We start from the raw sequence: 20,698 nt of genomic DNA, 5'->3' as shown, positions 1-20,698 counted from the left end.
AAGCACAGTAGAAAGTTGTTCTGCACATTGTTTCTTCCTTTTTATTTCAGTTGCTTCTTCCCCTCTTTAGAGAGATTCCTAAACCCAATAATCTGTCTTTGATACACCCTGCCCTCTACGTGACTACCAGTGTTATTTCTAGAGTGAAGGTTTCGATGAGTCTTTACTTGGCTTAGAAATTTCTAGTGATTTCTGTTAGTTCTGGCTTCAGTCATGCGATAGAAACCACTCCATATGTTTAATATCAGAAATTGTTACCAAGTATAAAGTAAAGTGTTCTATGTAAAAAGGTAAAAAAGCAAGCACTAAGGCATCACAGGAAACTGCAAACTGGATTCAGCTTCTGGCACTTGAAAGAAATGCCACTACCAGGGTGAAGGAGTGTTGCATGAGTGATACTAGAGCCAAATACCCACAAGTAAGAACATAAAGCAGCAAGTCTCTTCTTCCTCTAACCTCGCAGTCTACCTCTGGTGCCCTTTTTTGGCAGAACCTAAGAGGGAGACAGTTGGCAAAGAAGAAATGTGGTTTGCAGAGTCCCAGCCCCATTGTGGCAGGGCAGCATGGGTTTGGAGCCTAAAGACAATAACTTAATAACTGTTGGTATCCAATTTTTAAAGCATAATTATCAACCCCTTTTCTAGCCTCCTGTTCTGCCATTCTCCCCACTGTTACCTCTTCTGTCTTTCCTGAGTATGGCATGTACCTTCAGAACTCTCTTTGCCCATGTTGTCTGCCACCTTTGGTGTTTTCTCCCTGCATATCCCATGAAATGTTTCTTATTCCTCAATGCTGAACTCAGTTGTTACCTCATCTGGGAATCACAGGTCCCTCTGACGCAGAATCAGTATCTCTTTTTCCAGAAATCTCTAGCACATTTTCATTGTCTCTCTTAAATTGCTTGTCATGTGGTAGCATGGGAATTTATTTCTGTGTCTGTGTGTGTGTGTTCCACAGCAGTACTTCTTACACTGTGTTCACAAACAAAACATTTAAGCACTACAAAAGCACAAACTAAATATGCATCTATACTTTCGTAAGACAAGTATTTAGGGATATATGATTTATAGATTGATTGACTTATGATTATTGATTTATGGCTGTATTTTTGCCACTGGCATATTTAGAAGTGTGGCTGGGTTGCGGGGTGGGTAAGGGATGGGTAGAACGGAGGACAGAGAAGAAGTTGAGGATTTAGCTGGGGGAGCGAAAGGAAGAGAGAGGTTGGAATTACTAAAATTCAAACTGTAAGCCCCATGGCACTGAAATTCTTATCTCTGAAGAGGATGTACTACTCAACTTGATTTCAGATTGATTGCATAATTCTCTCAATGAAAACATGTTGAAAGGGCTGAAGATGCCCTTTTAAAATCTATTCAGAGAAGATCAGTCTGCAAAGCGCAGTATGTAGCCTTTGTCCATATGAGCAATATAAATGAACACGCACAAGATAGGAATTTAACTTAAAATTATATTTTTAAACCCCCAAATGAGCAACTTTACAAAAGGCCTTCTGCCATGCTATTTGTGTTTATGTTGAATAAAATATTTATTACCAATTAATTCCAAATTCAGCTCCGTAAATCATATATGGCAGCACTGAATTTTAGATTAGCTGTGTCCATCACGTTTGTATTATTGTAGTACATGTGTCACATCAGCCAAGTTTGACTAACTTTTATCAGTCTACATCTCAGTTATATTTTTGCTGCATGTTTTAAATTGTTATTAGAAAGTAAGGACAAAGCTACAGAACTGTTTAATAGTTTGCTTTTGATTGCTGACTTTTTTATGGTTTTGCTTTGTTTTTGCTGCCTACAGCTGTTGGTTTTTACTGTAAGTATCTTGAAGACTACGGTATTTTATTGCTTATGTTTGTATGCAGTATTTTACTATATTTTTAAAAGTCAAATAATACAGAATTGAATGAAATAGGAAGCAGAACTTTTCTATACACTTACAAGGTTGCCAGTGTAAACTGGCGTGTATTCTTTCAGTCATTTTCTTTGAATATATATGTTTTTATACTCATAGAATTAGAGTATACATGCTATTCTGTAACTTGTGAAAAGTGTTTTCAGAATTTTTGGACTTAATGTGAGATGAGGCCTAAAAGAAGAATTCAGAGTATAGCTAAAAGGATTTTAAAACTGAATTTTTTTTTTCTGAGTCTTCATATGGAACTTTTTGCTTACTCTTTTTTATTTAATAGCACAAACATTTTATTTGACTTTGTTAATATTTAGTAAACTTCAGATTCTTTTTGCATTGCAAGTATTTTAACTAATTTTTAATTATAAAGGAACATATATTAAAGTTTTTATTTGCAGAGAGAAGATAAAATATAAAAGTCTCAGCTTTCCAGAATTAACAATTGTTCATTTACTCCTATATCCTTCCAGAAATTTCAGAGCACATAAAATGTGTGTATCGTTTCCTTCATGCCAAATGATATAATTTTTTTCCACTTAGCCCATTTCACTTAGTAATATACCGTGAATACCTTTCTGTATCAGAATGTATTCTACCACAATTTTTTGAACAGTTGATAGTGTTGTTTAACCAGTCCCCTTTTAGTGGATGTTTGCAGTGTTGCCTAAACCTCTGTGTTTACATATCTTTACATGTTGTAGGTTTGCATTATTGATATATTTTTAATTTTGTCAAGAATTTTGTGGAAATTTGCTTTCTTGTTATATAAGTATCTATGAAATATTATCTGTTTTGCCTCTTGGCCTGCAGAACATAAAATATTTGCTGTTTGACCCTTTGTAGAACAATTTGCCTATCCTTAATCCATACCATTATACCACTACCCTGTGTTTGCTTTGTGAACTTTTCACTATGCAGATTGTCTTATTTACTTGATTATTGTGTGTCTTTCCTTGAACCACCACTTACTCTCTTGAATATAAGCAAATCTCTGCAAGCAGAGACTTTGTCAATCTAATTTATTACTTCATCTTCATCACCTAGAACACTAATGATGTATAACTGGCACTCCATAAATATTTGTACAGTGATTAACAATTTAAAGCAGAATGAAGAGGCAGTCTTCTGCTTTTGTTAAATGATCATCTTAAATACCTAAAAAGTTCTTCTATTTTTAGTGTAATCTCAGGGTCAAAACATGTATCCTTCACTTATCTCATTTTTTAATTTTATTTATGAGAGATAGTTAACACTCTAGAAATTTTGCCCTTGGGTTGGAAGTCCAGGTATCTGAATTTCAGTTCTTGAATTCATTTACCTATTATATAAGAATTTTATTATGGAATATGAATCATAAGACTGATAAATGCTGTATTGCTTCAAGATTCTTTTTAAATGTCTGTTTTGCTTACAGGATTATATTTTTATATGCATTCTAGCTTTGTGCCTAAAATTTGAAATGTTTAGATCATTTTTTCTTCTTTATTCAACTTTATTCTAACTTCATATTTACCATTCATCTAAACAATTAACATTTGAGTGTCTGCCATGTGCCAAGTATTATGTTTGGCATGTATGATGTTCTCCTGCTAACACACATGTTTGTAAAGAAAATATATGTGTTACACAGGTAGCAATTCTAAAATGGAAAAAGAGGTTTACATTGACACTGATATCTGTGTGGAGAAATTTTTTTCCTCCAGTGTCTCTGAAAATGTGCTGAAAATGTGCTCTGAAATGGTTTTCCAATTTGGCATTTATTATCTTGGTGAGTTCACCAGGTTTGGGTTATGGAGTACCGTTTGGATAATTCCATTTGCAGATCTGTTCTAGAGCTACCCATTTATGATGCCTGAATCCCACTTACATGACTGTATGACAGTTTGTCCTTTGCATGTGAAACAAGTGGTATTAACAGAGTATGAATTTAACAGAGTGTAACAGAGTACAGTGTTTAGCAGGATACACAAGATACAGACATCTTTTCCTTCCCAGATGTTATAGTATGTTAGCAGCAAGAGAAATGTATGCAGATTCCCCACCTGTCTTTGTGAACAAATTTCTCTGAAGAAATTAATAAAAGGGATCAGAACATCTCCCCATTCCTTCCAGGTCAGCCAGCTCTGCTGGCTGAGGCTCAGCCCCCAAAGACCTAGTAAACAAATCCAACTCTAGAGTCCTGGACAACTGAGACCTATTTTTGTGAAGAGGGTAGGAACAATACAGATAATAATAGTAGTTGTTTGACACCTTTTATTGAGTTAAAAGGGATAATGAAACTGTTCTGTCCAGTATCTTTCTTTTGGAAAACTGAAATTTCCAACTTCTTGCATTTTCTAGCCCAGAGTAGAGAAGCATCTCGTTCGCATGGATTAAGACCCTACATTATGCCTTGTAGACTTAGAAACCTGACAATGTCAGCAACATGCTGAGGATTGACTCATTTGCAAAGAAATAGGAACAAGAGGTGTTGGGTGACTCAGATCTTTGCATACCTTAAGAAAAGGCAGTTTGGTGCATGCATTCTTATGAAGGGGACCTGAGTAGATGAAGTATTCTGCTTCCAATTTGACAGTAGACCCAGAACATTCAAGATATCTGTTGGCTAAGAATCCTTCTTCCTGGAATTGTATTTATGTGTATTCAGTTGACTCTTCCAGTCCTGGGAGTCAGTCTCTGTCTTTTTGTGTCCTCAGCCTCACCGCATACTTTATTCTGTGAAATTATTTCCTCCCGCATCTATTTCATTATTCTTCTCTTTCCTTTAGCTAGGTGGTTTTGAGACAAATTTGTAATTTTTCTTTTCCTCTTAATCTTACAATGTATACAATGCTAAGAAGGAGGTAATGCTAGGCAAAGAATATACCATTACTTGAGCCACCAAAATATCCCCAGCCCACCCCCACTACACACATGACAAAAATATCCACAATAATACATTTTTCCTGATTTAAAATGAAAGAAAATTTTTTAACAATTTATTATCATAGGAAAAATTTAACAGTTTTTCATGTTACATCTCTTTTCACTTAATTATTTTTAATTATGTAGTAAATTATGTAATAAAAATGTAATTATATTAAAAAATTGGCCCACTGTTGTCATATTGACCATTATTCAGGAAGTTTTAGCCAATGCCATATAAGAAGAAAAAGAAATATGATAGAGTAAGAGGGAAAAATACCATTATTTACATGTACATAATATATGAACATTTATCTTAAAGTAGGACTTATTTACTAATAGCAGAAATCACAAAGGCAAAGACTGAGATTTAACCACATGAATATTTAAATTTTTCCTGTGTTAAAGTATATAAATATAAAATCTGAGAAGACATTTGCCACTGTATAGTAGACTGTGTTGGTATTTAGTATAATTCAATAGGAAAAAACATGAAGAATACCAAAAAGTATTTTTAAAAAGGAATAATAATGGTTCATTAAACCAGTGAGTCTCACCAGTAACCAAAAAAGTGAAACATAAAATAATGACACATTTTTGGAGGGCAGAAATGCAATAGGGCTTTCAAAATGGAAAAAAAAGTTTTAATAAACAGTTTTGACAAGAGTGTGACTAAAATTGCTCTCTTTATACACTAGGATGATAAAATATTATAACTGTCCTGGAGAACAGTTCAGAAGTATATTTCAAAATCCTTAACAATATGCATGCCCTCTAACTCAGCATTTCTCTTTTTTTGGATTTTCCCTGAGGAAATAATCAGCTTGCCTGCAAAGGTTTATCTACAGGGAGAGTTTGGGGTGGGGGGAATTATTTATCATACTGTTACTTATAATAAAGGAAAGTGATATGCAAGGTAAATGTCTGTGATTAAGGGTTTGGATCATTTCAAATTATAAAATACATATTGTGAAGTCCTATGCCTCCATTAAAAAATGTTTTGTTGAAGAATATTTAATGGCATAAAAATGTTTATAATAAACAAAAATTTTGTGGCTTCCAAATCGTATGCATAGTATGACTCTAATCTTTTTCTTGGTGTTTTCCTGTGAACATATATTAATATTTTGTCATCTGAAAAGATATATTTATTTATTAATAAATGTAGCAATGATTTCTCTTAACCTCCTGAAACAGAGATGTATATATTACTGTTCAGAGAGATCATTGTCTTCCAAATTGTTTTTTGAAGAGTTTAAAAGCCATTTTCTGGAAAATAACAGGACATATTTTTGTATTTATACAGATATTCCTGATCAAGTTATAAGAGTTTTCAAAGCAGATCAACAAAGTTGCTACATTATCATCTGTAAAGATACTACAGCTAAAGAAGTTGTTTGTCAAGCTATTCATGAATTTGGTTTGACTGGTGCATCTGACACATATTCTCTCTGTGAAGTTTCTGTTACTCCTGAGGGTGTCATAAAACAGAGAAGACTTCCGGACCAGTTCTCCAAATTAGCTGATAGAATTCAGCTCAATGGAAGGTGAATGTGCTTATTAATGAATGTACTTATTTCTACATGTGTTTTTGAAGATTCCATGCTAAAGAGATACTTTAATTAGGAACATCATGTTTTTAGGTCCACTGAGTTCTCTCTGAAATTAACATGTATTTCTCTTTTGTTAGCTTTCTGTTGTCTCTGTAATTATATATAATAGAATCTTAGACTGTTAGCACTAATAAGTGCTACCCAAAAGTGGGAGAAAGAGAGGGAGGATAGTGTTCTAAAATATTTTAGCACTCCTGCTAAAATGAAGTCTTACAACCACTGGTGTAGTCCAATCCCTGTTTTTTAGAGGGGGAAACTAGATGATCCATATCTTTATATGTATGAGTGTATATATGTTAATTTATAAATTTGCTTTTTAAATGACCAGTATGTACTTTGGGCAGAAGAAGTCATAGTTTTCGTAATTCTTTTTCTTAGTAGTTTTCCTTTTATGAATATACAGGAAAACTTTTTAAAAATGTTTTTAATGTGCCCTGTAAATTATTTGATCAACTAGAAGATAGTTTTAGTACCACATTTGTTCTTTACTCTGGTGATTTTCTCTGACAATAATGCAGTCTTTTTAGTGAGCCCAGATTCATACGTAGGATGAGATCCTTGGAAACCTTAAAATGACTATCCATCATGGTTGCTGTTAAGAAAGAGTGGGTTAACACTGCTTTGCTGCCTTTACATAGTGGTTAAGAGCATGGACCCTGGAGCCAGACTGCCCAAATTCAAATCCCTGGTCTGGCTTTGTGACCTTGAGCAAGTTATTTAGTTTCTCTGTGCCTGAATTTTCTCATCATAAAGTGGGATGACAATAGTGGAACCTACCTCAGAGGAATGTTATGAGAATTAAATGAGTTAATAAGCATAACATACTTTAAATGTTAGATATAATTTTATTATCTATAATATGAGTTTCAACACTTATTTATGGTAATCTCTTAGGCATGTGCACACTTTAAAGGCAGAAGAAAAAGAAATATAGTTCCTTGACAATAAAACATAGATGGACACAAACTTAGGCTTAGATCAAGTTGTATGTTAGAAAAGAATGAAGTAAAAACTACATGTGATACAATACGTAACCTCTTCTGCGGCAACAGCCCTGTATATTTCCCAATTGTGAATTCTTTACTTAACCCATCTCTTAGCTTTTAAGTGCCATAAAATTCATCTAAAAAGGTGAAAGGCAAATGAAGATCTTTTTTATGGTTACTGGTCAGTGCCATTTGCTGGAATGAGGTTTTGGATTTATCAAGGGAGAAATCAGTAGTGGAAGAGTTTCCCTTCTTTATGGGTTTTATTTATTGCTTCTCTCGGAAATTTAGAGTTAAGAAGGAAATGAGTGCAGCAACAACTTCTGAGTAGAGACGTGAACAGTCTTGATTCAGGAGTTTATTCATGCTGTCCATGAACAAGTATTTGTATAGTACCTATTATGTGTCCTATATCCTTATAGAGCCCTCACAAAGCTTTTGTTCTTAAGAATATACACGTGATTCTTCACATGTCATGTGAGTAGTTTCTTAAAATGATTAAGTTCACAGCATAATCAACATTATTTTTACACTTTAAAATAATAGATGTTAAATGGTGGAATAAGAGGAAAACTTCTTCAAAGTCTTCTCATTTAAAATATTTTCCATTTTATCTTTTTTTAAAATATTTATTTATTTATTATTTAGTTGCACTGGGTCTTAGTTGCAGGCGGTGGCCTCCTTAGTTGCCGCATGTGGGATCTAGTTCCCTGACCAGGGATCGAACCCATGCCCCCTGCATTGGGAGCGCAGAGCCTTAACCACTGTGCCACCAGGGAAGTCTGGCAAAACTTTTCTGGCAAAAAGTTATTAACAGTATAATGATATTTTGACAACAGTGATAAAGAGGGAAAGTGTTCTTATAAATGTGAAATCACTTATAAAAACAGTTTTTTTCCTTTTAGGTATTATTTAAAAAATAACATGGAAACAGAAACCCTGTGTTCAGATGAAGATGCTCAAGAACTAATTAAGGAAAGCCAACTATCCATGCTGCAGCTCAGTACTATTGAGGTGGCCACTCAGCTGTCAATGAGGGACTTTGATTTATTTCGTAATATTGAGCCTACTGAATATATTGATGACCTTTTTAAGTTAGATTCAAAAACAGGAAATACTCACTTGAAAGAATTTGAAGATATTGTAAACCAAGAGACATTCTGGGTGGCCTCAGAGATTTTAACTGAATCAAATCAGCTCAAACGAATGAAGATTATTAAACATTTTATTAAAATTGCACTTCATTGTCGAGAATGTAAGAACTTCAATTCCATGTTTGCAATAATAAGGTAAATTTGTACAAATATTTCTTTATGTTTTTGTCATGATACTGGACATGAAGCTGATTTTCTTCTTAGGTATTAAATGGCTAGGAGAAGAAAAGTTGAATTAATATGTGTTTATATAAATATTGTTAGATTTAATATATTTTCCATTCTGGTGAGACTGGTTTTTTTCTCTTTTTGTTTCTTCCATCTTTCAATCACTTAAACATTTTTTTGGTAAGTATAGGTGATTGCCTTCCCAATTTTCTTCCTTTCTCCCCCTTTGAGGTATTATACCCTCTTGGATGTATGCCCAATAGCTGTCTTTATCATCAGACTTCTGTGCAACAGGCAGTACCTGCCTCACCATGATTTGACACTGAAAAATTAATGCACTAAAAATTAATGGTATTAATGCACTAACTTACAACTGCTATTTTGAAGTGACAGCAGCAGCAACAGTAATAACAACAGCAGCCATTTGGTGACCTCTTCCTGTTTCCCACAGACTATCCAAGGTATCAGTGAATGTGTTACCACTCAGACAAAAGCTGGGCCATAAGAATTGTAAAAATCCTTCAGTTTATAAGCCCAGGAAGTGTGGATGGTTACATGAGCTCCTGGGAATCTTCTTCCTTCTCTTCACTTATTATGAGAATCTAGGTCTAGGTAATTTATTTTCTGACCCTCATCCAGCACAATGCTGACCAACAGAGGGATTCCTCTTAAAGCAAGTCTGATTTTAATGGTGGAGGGTAGTAGTAGTTTGTTCTATTTATAAGGCCATGTGCTTGTATATGGCAGCATAATAGCTACCTTAACTAATTCCATCTATGCACACCCTCCAAAAAATTAATTATGATTTGTTCCTAATACTCACATGAGATAAAATTAGAATCTTTTTTTTTTTTTTTTTTTTTTTGTGGTATGCGGGCCTCTCACTGTTGTGGCCTCTCCCGTTGCGGAGCACAGGCTCCGGATGCGCAGGCCCAGCGGCCATGGCTCACGGGCCCAGCCGCTCCGCGGCATATGGGATCCTCCCAGACCGGGGCACGAACCCGTATCCCCTGCATCGGCAGGCGGACTCTCAACCACTTGCGCCACCAGGGAGGCCCTAAAATTAGAATCTTTATAGGAACTTTTTAATCATAGATCTGTTATAGTAATAGAAAACTCCTTTATGAAATTTACCAGTGGATGCAATTGAACTAGGCACTGTGGAGGAAGTATTGAATAGAGATTAATAGAGTGACCTTTAGAATCAACTGCACTGTACTTGAATCTTGCCTCTCACATGTCAAGGGAAAACTGAAGACCGGTTTCTCATCTGTGAAATTTAGGAATTACCACAGTTTTTAACAGCTGGGTCTAAAACGAGAACGGAGATGCCATTGATAAACACTTAGAAGGCTAGAAATTGAAACCCTTTGTATAGGAAGCATGGAGTAAAGAATCTGAGAGTTATAGTCTCAGTTTCAGAGTACTCCATTAAAAAAAAAATTGACACCAGAAGAGATCTCTGTGTCCAAAGAAAATGGTAAAGGGCTAAAAACCATACCTTAGAGACCATCCTCAGGGTGGAGGTAAAGAAGAGAGTGCAGCCAAAGAAATAGAGGATCAATACAAGAAACAGTAGGAGAGCACAATTTTGATAGTGTCATTAAAGCCAAGGAAATAGAATGATTTGAGAGAGGGTGGTAGACAGCAGCCCCAAGATGGGCATAAGAAAGGCCTGAGATTTGGTTAAGAGGCTTTGCTTTGGTTAGGAGGTTTGTTTTGTTATGAAGAACATTTTATTATATACATTTTCGATAGTTCATGTAAAGTTAATTGCTTTGTATTCTTACATTTTATATTAAAATACATTACAGAATATAAAGGATATATTGACTTTTCAGCAGAGATGACACAGGCAAATCAATCACTTATGGCTGGAATTAAATAACAGATTTTATTTATTTCTCTTTTTTTAAGTCTAGCCAAAGGTTTGTCAGTTTTGTTTATTATTTCAGAAAACCTGTTCTTAGTTTCATTGATCTTTTCTATTGCTTTTCTGGTCTCTTATTTATTTCTGCTTTGATTTTTGTTATTTCCCAAGGGGCTTAGTTTCTTCTTTTTCTAATTCTGGTTACATATGTTAGGTAATTTATTTGAGGTCTTTCTTAATATAATTATTTATCATTATAAACTTCTGTCTTGGAACTGCTTTTGAAGCATCCACCAAATTTTGGTATGTTGTATATCCATTTTCCTTTGTTTAGAGGCATTTTTTAATTTCCCCTTTGATTTCTTTGACCCATTGGTTGTTCAGGGGTGTGTTGCTTAATTTCCATATACTTGTAGATCTTCCATTTTTCCTCTCACTGTTTCACACACTCTAGTCAGAAAAGATATTTGGTATGATTTGGGTCTTCTTAAATTTGCTAAGACTTGTTTTGTGGCTTACATGACCTATCCTGGAAGATGTTCTGTGTATGCTTGAGAAGAATGTGTATTCTGCTGATGTTGGATGGAATGTCCTGTATATATCTGTTAGGTCCATTGATCTAAAGTATGGTTCAGGTCCAACATTTCCTTGTTGATTTTTTTGTCTGGGTGATTGATCCATTGCTAAAAGTGGGGTATTGAAGTCCCCTGCTATTACTGTATTGTTTTTTTCTCCCTTCAGATCTGTTGGTGTTTGCTTAATATACTTAGGTGCTGTGCTGTTGGGTGCATACATATTTACAATTGTTATGTCTTCTTGCTGAGTTGACCCCTTTATCATTATATAATGACCTTCTTTGTCACTTATTACCATTTTTGACTTAAAGTCTATTTTGTCTGACATAAGTAACTATTCTCTTTTGGTTTCCACTTGCATGGAATATCTTTTTCCATCCATTCACTTTGAGCCTGTCTGTATCCTTTAGGCTGAATTGAGTAGGCAGTATATAGTGAGATCTGTTTTTTTTTATCCACCAGTAACTGTGCCATTGGATTGGAAAATTCAGTCCATTTACCTTTAGAGTAATTATTGATATGTAAGGACTTAACCACTGCCATCTAACTGTTTTCTGGACGTTTTATAATTCCCTTGTTAACTTTTTGACTCTGTTGCTGTGTTCCTTTGTGAATTGGTGCTTTTCCATGGTGGTATGCTCTGATTCCCTTTTCATCTTTTGTGAGTCCACTATAGGTTTTTGCTTTGTGGTTACCATGAGACTTACATGAAGCATCTTATAGATATAACAGTCTATTTGACACTGATAAAATTTCAGTGACATACAAAACTCTACCCCCTCTTTTATGGTTGTTTTTTTTTTTTTTTTTTTTTTGCTGTACGCGGGCCTCTCACTGCTGTGGCCTCTCCCGTTGCGGAGCACAGGCTCCGGACACACAGGCTCCGCGGCCATGGCTCGCGGGCCCAGCTGCTCCGCGGCATGTGGGATCCTCCGGGATCGGGGCACGAACCCGTGTCCCCTGCATCGGCAGGCGGACTCCCAACCACTGCGCCACCAGGGAAGCCCCTCTTTTATGTTTTTAATGTCACAATTTGCCTTTTTATATTGTGTATTCATTCACAAATCGTAGTAGCTAGAGTTATTTTTGACACTCTTGTCCTTTAACCTTTATACTCGTTAACATACCATCATATTTCAGTGTTGAGAGTTTTTTAAATTTCACTGTATACTTAACCTTTATCAGAGTGTTGTATATTTTTATATGTTTTCTTGTTACTAGTTAGCATCATTTCCTTTCATTTGAAGAACTTCTTTTAGCATTTCTTATAAGGCACATCTAGTGATGGTGAATTTCTCAGCTCTTGTTTTTCTGGGAAAGTCCTCCATTCCTCTAGGATAACTTTGCCAGACAGAGTAATCTTGACTGTTAGACCACTCTCTCCTGGCCTGTAAGGTTTCTGCTAAGAAATCTGCTGATAGCCTAATGGGGTTTCCTTTGTAAGTTACAATCTTTTTTTTCTCTTGCTGCCTTTATTATAATGTGTCTTGGAGAAAGTTGTTTTAGATCGAAATAATGGAGTGACCAATTAGCTTCGTGAGCTTGGATGTCTAGATCTCTTGCCAGGTTTGGGAAGTTCTTAGCCATACTTCTTTAAATAGTCTTTTTGCCCCCTTTTCCCTTACTTCTCCCTCTGGAACTCCAGTGGTTTGTATATTGTGGCTTTTTTTTTATAGTTTCCCAACTTTCTTCATTCTTTTTTCTCCTCAGACTGAGTTATTTCAAAGTTCCTGTCCTCTATCTCATTGATTTTTCCTTCTCTTTGGTCTACTGGATGTTGATGCTCTCTAGTGCATTTTTTCATTTCATTCACTGAATTCTTCGGCTCCAGAGTATTCATTTGGTTCTTTCTTGTGATGTCTATATCTTTTTTAAATTTCTCATTTGGATCATATAGTTTTCCTGATTTCGTTGAATTGTCTTTGTTTTCTTATAGCTGATTGAGTTTTCTTAGAACACCTATTTTGAATTCTTTGTTAGGTAAATTATAGATCGCCATGTCTTTGGGTTTGATTACTGGAAGATTACTGTGAGTGAACTTTTGGTGATGTCATGTTTCCTTCACTTTTCATGTTACTTGGAGTTTTGCATTGCTCTTTTTGCATTTGAAATACCATTCACCTTCTCTGAGTTTTATGAGTTGACTTCAGATAAAAAACCTTTTATCATTCTTGATATATTGATAGATTCTGAGGCTTTCTCAGGCATTGTGTGGATACATCTGCTCCATGCTTCTTTTCCCTCTTGTGGCAGAATTCTGAAGCTTGTATGTCTTCTCTGTATCCTAGGATGTACTATGTCAGCTGCTGATAGTATCTCTTGTTTTCCTAAAGGTAGTGCTACAGCTCAGGTTTGTGGTTTCTTCTTTACCCACAGACTCTGGCCTGTTTCCTGTGTGTGTTTCCTCTCTACCAGAGCTTTCTCTTGGGACCTTGGGACTCTTGTAGCAGAGTGGGGGGAGGTGTGGGTTTGTGCATGTTGAGCTGCAGGTGCTCTTGGGTACGTTGGGGGGTTTACAAGTGAGGTTCTCCCTGTGGCTCCTGGATGGACTTCCTGTTGGAATCCAGAAGCATTTAGCAGGAAATGCATTCCTTTAATACCTCTTGGAATCTTATATGCTGCTCTTCTGATCTGTTCCCTCCCCCCAGTCATGGAGCTCCCACTTTAGTGCTCTGGATGCTACAAGACAGAATGAGTGTCTTTGGCAGCATCCTACACTGCTAGGGCAGCCAAACATTCACTCACTGACTCTCCCTTTCCCCTGTGGGAGAAATCATGGGCCGTCTAGTTTAGGCTTAAGCTATGCTTTCCTTGATGCCAGCAAAGTCAAGCTATTTCTATTCCAGTGCATCTGCACTCTTTTTTTCTGTTCTGTTATATTCCAGCAGAGTGCTTGAACTTCTCCTCTGGAAACCTGGACTTCACAAAGGCTCTCTTGTCTGTAGCTGACCACCCAAGTCAGTGTTCTCCATGTGTTCCCAGACCACAGCTAAGAGAGGCCAGAGCCATTTCATAGTCTCCTGTAGGGTCTACAGCCAGTACCCAAATCTGCCTGCTTGTTACCCAGTACACCAGTGGGTGAGACTCCTCTCAGATCCCTTGGTCTGTGATTCTGGGTCTCACAACTCCCACAGAGGCACTACTTACTGTTCATGGATAGATGCTGAATTTTCGTTGTTGGGGCAGGGGGTAAAATGAGGGTCATCTTACGACAGTATAATGCTGACATTACTCTCTCCAGTCATCTCCTGGTTGAAGTTTGTTTTCTAGTCATTTCTTGCACAAGGGCTTATGGGAATTATATATCCTGAGCATAATCAGAGTGTTTTTCTGTTGCCTTTGAACTTCAGTGTCAGTTTATCTGCCTTTAAAATTCTTGTCTAACATGTAATTTCTTGGGAACCTCATAGATAGTGGCTCTACAACTAGCATTTTATATAGTTGTTCAAGTTTCTGAGTTTACTCTCCATATTATTTCCTTATCTCTGAAGTCATTTACCTTTACATGGGTGTTTCCACATCTCATTTAATTTTGTATCAGGTTCTCTGGAACTGTGGTATCTATTCTATAGATTGAGGTCTTTTGTTTCTGAATAGTTTTCTCAAATTGTACTTTGGAATGTTTTTTCAGTTCCATTATTTTCGTTTCCTTCTTTAAGGATACCAATTATATATATTTTAGATCTCCTTTGTCTTCCATATCCATTATTTTCTCTCTTGTTCTTTTCAGCTCTGTCCATTTCCATTGATTGCTTTTGTTAATCCTTTCTTTTAAGTCACTTGCCTAAGGTTTTAGCAGTGTCTTTTTTTTCTTTATGTAGGTTCCAGTGTTGCCTTCATTTCTCTGTTGGTTGCATTTTTTCTTCCATTCTTTTCTAAACTTTACTTAACTTTTTTATCAACTTATATATTTTTTCCCTAAACTCTTATATCACTGCATTACTCTTTGTTTACTTTATTAGTTCATTTGAAATCATGGCTGGAGTCATTAGTCCCAGTTTTTATTGTATTGTAGGAACATTTTCCTGCTTTATGATCTTTAAGTCTTTGTTTTTCCTTGTAGCAGCATGTTATAGGTCTGGCATTCATTCCTTCTTTTTGAATGACATGAGTTTTCCTATACCATCTATCTGCAGGAGATTCACATGGGAGAAAAGCCAGGGCAGTGTCCCAGGCTAGCAGAAATAGAGCTTGTATGTGAATTGTTTTACCCTTTACTTCTCTCCAGCAAATGAAAATTAGCAGTTTTATGCCTGCTTACAACTCAGTTTCTCCCTTCTTTCTTGTGTCACTGTTAAATTCCTTCTTGCCAAGATGTTATATCACTGTGTGTACTGTGTTAATCTTACTTTCCCTGACACTCTCTGGTAAAGAACAGAGTCCAACCCCCTCCGAATTCTGTCAGCCTATGGACTCTGTTGTGTTGTTCCAAATAGGGGATTCCTGGTTTGCCTTCTGGGTGAGTTACCTGCTTCAGAGAGCTGTGCTTTACCAGCTTTCATTGACATCTTCAGCTGCAGGCATTCTTTTTCAGCATTTTGCATACTCAAAGTTGACCTTGACTATTTTTTGACAGCCTTTCTAATGTGTTTAGGAGTTACAGATATCTCTTAGTTTTGGTGGAGATGAAATTTGCATTCCTGTTATTCATCCTTGTAGTTGTTTGGGATGATTTCTGAGAAGCAGAGGAAACAAAGATACCTTAACTCCACACTTTAAAATCAGAAGTCAAGAGAACATTTTAAATACCATAGTATTGGTAAAAGTCAGGTGGCTGAGAACCAAAGAGGGATTAACTGGTAAGAAAATTGCACTGTTCATTCAGCAGCATACCTATGAGTTGGCAGTTAAGGGATAGGGAGGAGGAGTCGTAGCCTAATTGGCATGCATTATTTTTAAAGTTAGGACTATCTGAGTTTGTTTAAAATCCTATAGAGAGGAGACATTGAATATACGAAGGCCTGAGGGACAACAGAATTAGAATCTAGGGATATGGAAGTATTGGAATCAGGGACATGAGTGGCCAAAATCTCAAGGAAAGAAGGTTTTCAGCCTCAGAACTTGCCTTCTTATATAACGCTTGTTATTACTTACACCACTTTCAAATAGATAATGTGTCCATAAAGTTATTTCTAAGCAAATAACAAAACATTGTGATACTTGAAGTTTATTTTTTTTGTTTTTTTATTTTTATTTTTTTTGCGGTACGCGGGCCTCTCACTGTTGTGGCCTCTCCCGCTGCGGAGCACAGGCTCCGGACGCGCAGGCTCAGCGGCCATGGCTCACGGGACCAGCCGCTCTGCGGCATGTGGGATCTTCCCGGACCGGAGCACGAACCCGTGTCCCCTGCATCGGCAAGCGGAGACTCAACCACTGCACCACCAGGGAAGCCCTTGAAGTTTATTTTTAAGTTAAATGCCTATTTTATGGAATTACTAAATTTGTGATTTACATGCAGACTACAAAATAAAGGCTATTGGTATACAACCATAGGCAAGTAATGTAGTTCCTTTGAAGGAGGTTTTCCTTAAGATCAAGGAGTCCCTTTTATTTATTTATTTTTTCATGGTTCTCCTATTTATTTCAACACATTGAAATTTGTCCCTGCTTATTTTACCTTTATTAGAAAAGATTGGATTATACACTTTCCTGACCTGAATCCTTTCTCTCCCACAAGTCCCTTTCTAATGTTTTTATTCTCATCTTCGGCAGTGGCTTGAACCTGGCATCTGTAGCACGACTCAGAGGTACTTGGGAAAAATTACCAAGCAAGTATGAGAAACACCTCCAAGATCTACAAGACCTTTTTGATCCATCTAGAAACATGGCAAAATATAGAAATATTCTTAGTAGTCAAAGCATGCAGCCTCCAATTATTCCACTCTTCCCCGTTGTCAAGAAAGATATGACATTTCTACATGAAGGTATTTAAAAGTTATTTGAAAATTAGCATATTTAGCTTCAGCTAATTCTCCATAATTGTGATGTATTTAATGTATTTTCCAGTCTATTGATTAAAAGTCACTAAAGCTTTACCCAGTCAAATGCAGCAAATCTTAGGAACCAAAACCCACATTATTGACAAGAACAAATGTAGATGTTTACCCAATGCATTCAAACTTAAAGTTGACTTACAACCAAGATCAGACTTTTTGATCTTATTTATTGTTTTGTTTAGTAATATTTTTCCTTCCAACTTCACTTTTTAATTACTAAACACATACAGAAAAGTACCCAGAACAAGTGAACAACTCAATGAATTATGACAAAGCAAACACCCATGCAACCAACATCCAAAGAAATAAAATATTGCCTACCTCCCAGCACCCCCACTCATGCCCTTTCCTAGTTACCACCTTTATCTTCCCCAAAGATAACTAGGATCTTGACTTCTAATACTGTGGTTTAGTTTCACCTGTTCTTGAACTTTATATAATCACAGAGTATGTTTATTTTTTTAGTTTTGGTTTGGCTTCTGGATTATTTTGGTCAACATTAGACTTTTGAGGTGAGATTCTTGCATGTTTTTGAGTGTAACTGTCCTTCATTTTGAAAACTATTTAGCATTCATTCCATTACATAAATGCAATACAGTAGATTCATCCAATCCATTGATGAGCATTTGATACTTTCCACTGTTTACGAATAATGCTGCTATGAATATTCTTTCACATATCTCATAGCGCACGTGCATTTTTGTTCAGTATAATTCACAGTGAAATTTATGGGTCCTGATATTCATATAATCAACTTTGGAAAGCAGTTTGAGGTTAATCTACTAAAGTGGAACACTGGCAGTGTTATTAGCGTTCTTGTTGTTCCTCATTCTCACCAACACGTGATAAATTGATCCTTTTTATTTTTACCCATTCCAGTAGGTGTGTAATTGTATCTTGATGTGGTTTATTTTGCATTTCTCTGATTACTAATGAGGCTGAACACCCTTTTGTATATTTATTCGTCCTCTTTTGACAATTATCAGTTCAGTGTCCTGCTTATTTTTTATAAGGTTCTGTTTTTCTAATATACTTTTTAAGAATTTTGTGTAAGTCCTGTATATAGCATGACTTGCCTTTTGACTCTCTTAAGGATGTCTTTTGATGAACAGTAAGTTCTTAGTTTTAAAAACCTAATTTATTAACCTTTTGCCATGTGGTTTATCTGCAATCCCCTTAATTGATTTTTGTGAATGGTATTTGTCCTCCATTAACTTGCTGACTATAGAATGTTTTACTAATTTTCTAGTGTCACACTAGACATTATACTGGATTGGCCAAAAAGTTCGTTCGGTATTTCTGTAAGGTGGCTCTAGTAGCTCTTAGTTGTCTTTCACTTCATTCGAAACAATTTTGTTAGATTGTATCATGACAGCTGTCATGTCAGTGTGCATTTTTTAAAAACTTATCAAAATTGGTGGATTTTGGGGTAGCCATTTTAATATTGAAGATAGAAGAAAAACAACATTTTTGGCATATTATACTTTATTTAAAGAAACGTAAAAATGAAACTGAAACACACAAAAGGATTTGTGTGGTGTATGGAGAAGGTGCTGTGACTGCTTGAACGTGTCAAAAGTGGTTTGCGAAGTTTCGTGCTAGAGATTTCTCGCTGGACATTGCTCCACGGTCGGGTAGACCAGTTGAAGTTGATAGCAATCAAATTGAAACATTAATTGAGAACAATCAACATTATAGCATGCTGGAGATAGCCAACATACTCAAAATACCCAAATCAAGCATTGAAAATCATTTGCACCAGCTTTGTATGTTAATTGCTTTAATGTTTGGGTTCCACATAAGTTAAGCGAAAAAAAACCTTCTTGAACGTATTTCTGCATGTGATTCTATACTTAAACGTAATGAAAACGTTTCGTTTTTAAAACAAATTGTGACCTGTGATGAAAAGTGGATTACTGCACAATAATGTGGAACAGAAGAGATCGTGAGGCAAGCGAAATGAACCACCACCAACCACACCAAAGGCCGGTCTTCATCCAAAGAAGGTGATGGATGTTGTGTATATGGTGGGATTGGAAGGGAGTGAGTCTTCTATTATGAACTCCTTCCAGAAAACCCAATGATTAATTCTAACAAGTACTGCTCCCAATTAGACCAACTGAAAGCGGCACTCGACCTAAAGCGTTCAGAATTAGTCAACAGAAAATGCATAATCTTCTATCAGGATAACAGAAGACCGCATGTTTCTTTTATGACCAAGCAAGAACTGTTACAGCTTGGGTGGGAAGTTCTGATTCATCTGCCATATTCACCAGAGATTGCACTTTTGGATTTCCATTTATTTCCGTCTTTACAAAATTCTCTTAATGGAAAAAATTTCCATTTCCTGGAAGACTGTAAAAGGCACCTGGAACAGTTCTTTTCTCAAAGAGATAAAAAGTTTTGGGAAGATGGAATTATGAAGTTACCTGGAAAATGGCAGAAGGTAGTGGAACAAAAAGGTGCATACGTTGTTCAATAAAGTTCTTGGTGAAAATGAAAAATGTGTTTTAGTTTTACTTAAAAACCAAAGGAACCTTTTGGCCAACCCAATATATTTATACTTGTTGATATTAATTCAAGTAATACTCATTAGTACTTGCCTGTGTGTCAGGCAGTGCAAGAAGTTAGACCATTTAAATTCCCATTTACTTACCTCCCGACATATACAGTTGTTTCCATGCCTTTAAATGCCACACGATACTATTGTTGTTTACTAAAGTCAGTATTTATTTAGCTTTACCTGCATGATGATATTGTTACTGTTCCTGCATTTCAAAGTTTTCATATGGTTGGGGTTTTTTTCTCCTGTAGAACACCGATTATTATTCCCTTATGCGCAAGTCTGCCGGTGATGAAATCTCTTACTTTTTGTTTATTTGAAAAATGTCTTTAATTAATATTCATTCTTAAGGCGTAACTTTGGTTGCCACTTACCTTTCAACATTTTGAGATAGCAAAACTGTCTCCTGGCTTCCATTGTTATTGTTGAGAAATCAAGTGTCAGTCTTATTTGTTGTTCCTTTGACAATAATCTACCCTTTTTCTAATAGCTGCTTTATCATTTTCTCTTCTCTCTATCTCTGTTTTTCTCTAGTTTTGCTATGATGTGACTAGGTGCAGCATTTGGTTTTCTCTGACGTGGATATTTTTATTCATTCTGGAATTTTCTCCCAGCTTAATGTCCAATTTTTAAATCATTTCTTCAACTATGTCTAATTTACTGTTAAATCCAGCAGCAAATTCCTTATTTCAGTTATTGGGTTTTTTTTTCCAGTTTTACAATTTAAATTCATTTTTTATCTTCATGTTCTCTGCCAAAGTTCTCAGTGTTGTTTTTTATAACCTTGCACATATTTACCAGTTACTATTATGTTTGTCTCCAATAACTCCATAATCTAGATCCTTTATGAGTCTTTTTGTTGTCTTTTATTTTTTTTTCCTTGCATTTCAATCATATTGAATTTTCTCCTGATGTACCTGGTTATTTTTGGCCAAAT

General features: G+C 35.9%; 1 protein-coding gene across 5 annotated transcripts in view; it reads left to right on the top strand.

Moving 5' to 3' along the window:
* RAPGEF6 (Rap guanine nucleotide exchange factor 6) overlaps positions 1-20,698 on the top strand; it is a 228,136-nt gene that overhangs the window by 177,343 nt on the left and 30,095 nt on the right. For all 5 annotated transcript variants that reach the window (XM_060093317.1, XM_060093318.1, XM_060093316.1 and 2 more), the window contains 3 exons: positions 6,143-6,383; positions 8,341-8,724; positions 16,915-17,126. In XM_060093317.1, coding sequence (XP_059949300.1) covers positions 6,143-6,383; positions 8,341-8,724; positions 16,915-17,126 — 837 coding nt within the window. The remainder of the gene's footprint in view (positions 1-6,142; positions 6,384-8,340; positions 8,725-16,914; positions 17,127-20,698) is intronic.

This window comes from Mesoplodon densirostris, chromosome 3 (genome assembly GCF_025265405.1).
Source record: "Mesoplodon densirostris isolate mMesDen1 chromosome 3, mMesDen1 primary haplotype, whole genome shotgun sequence".
NCBI classification, from domain to species: domain Eukaryota; kingdom Metazoa; phylum Chordata; class Mammalia; order Artiodactyla; family Ziphiidae; genus Mesoplodon; species Mesoplodon densirostris.
Note: the sequence above shows the minus strand (reverse complement) of the source record. Positions and strands in the feature narration are given on the sequence as shown.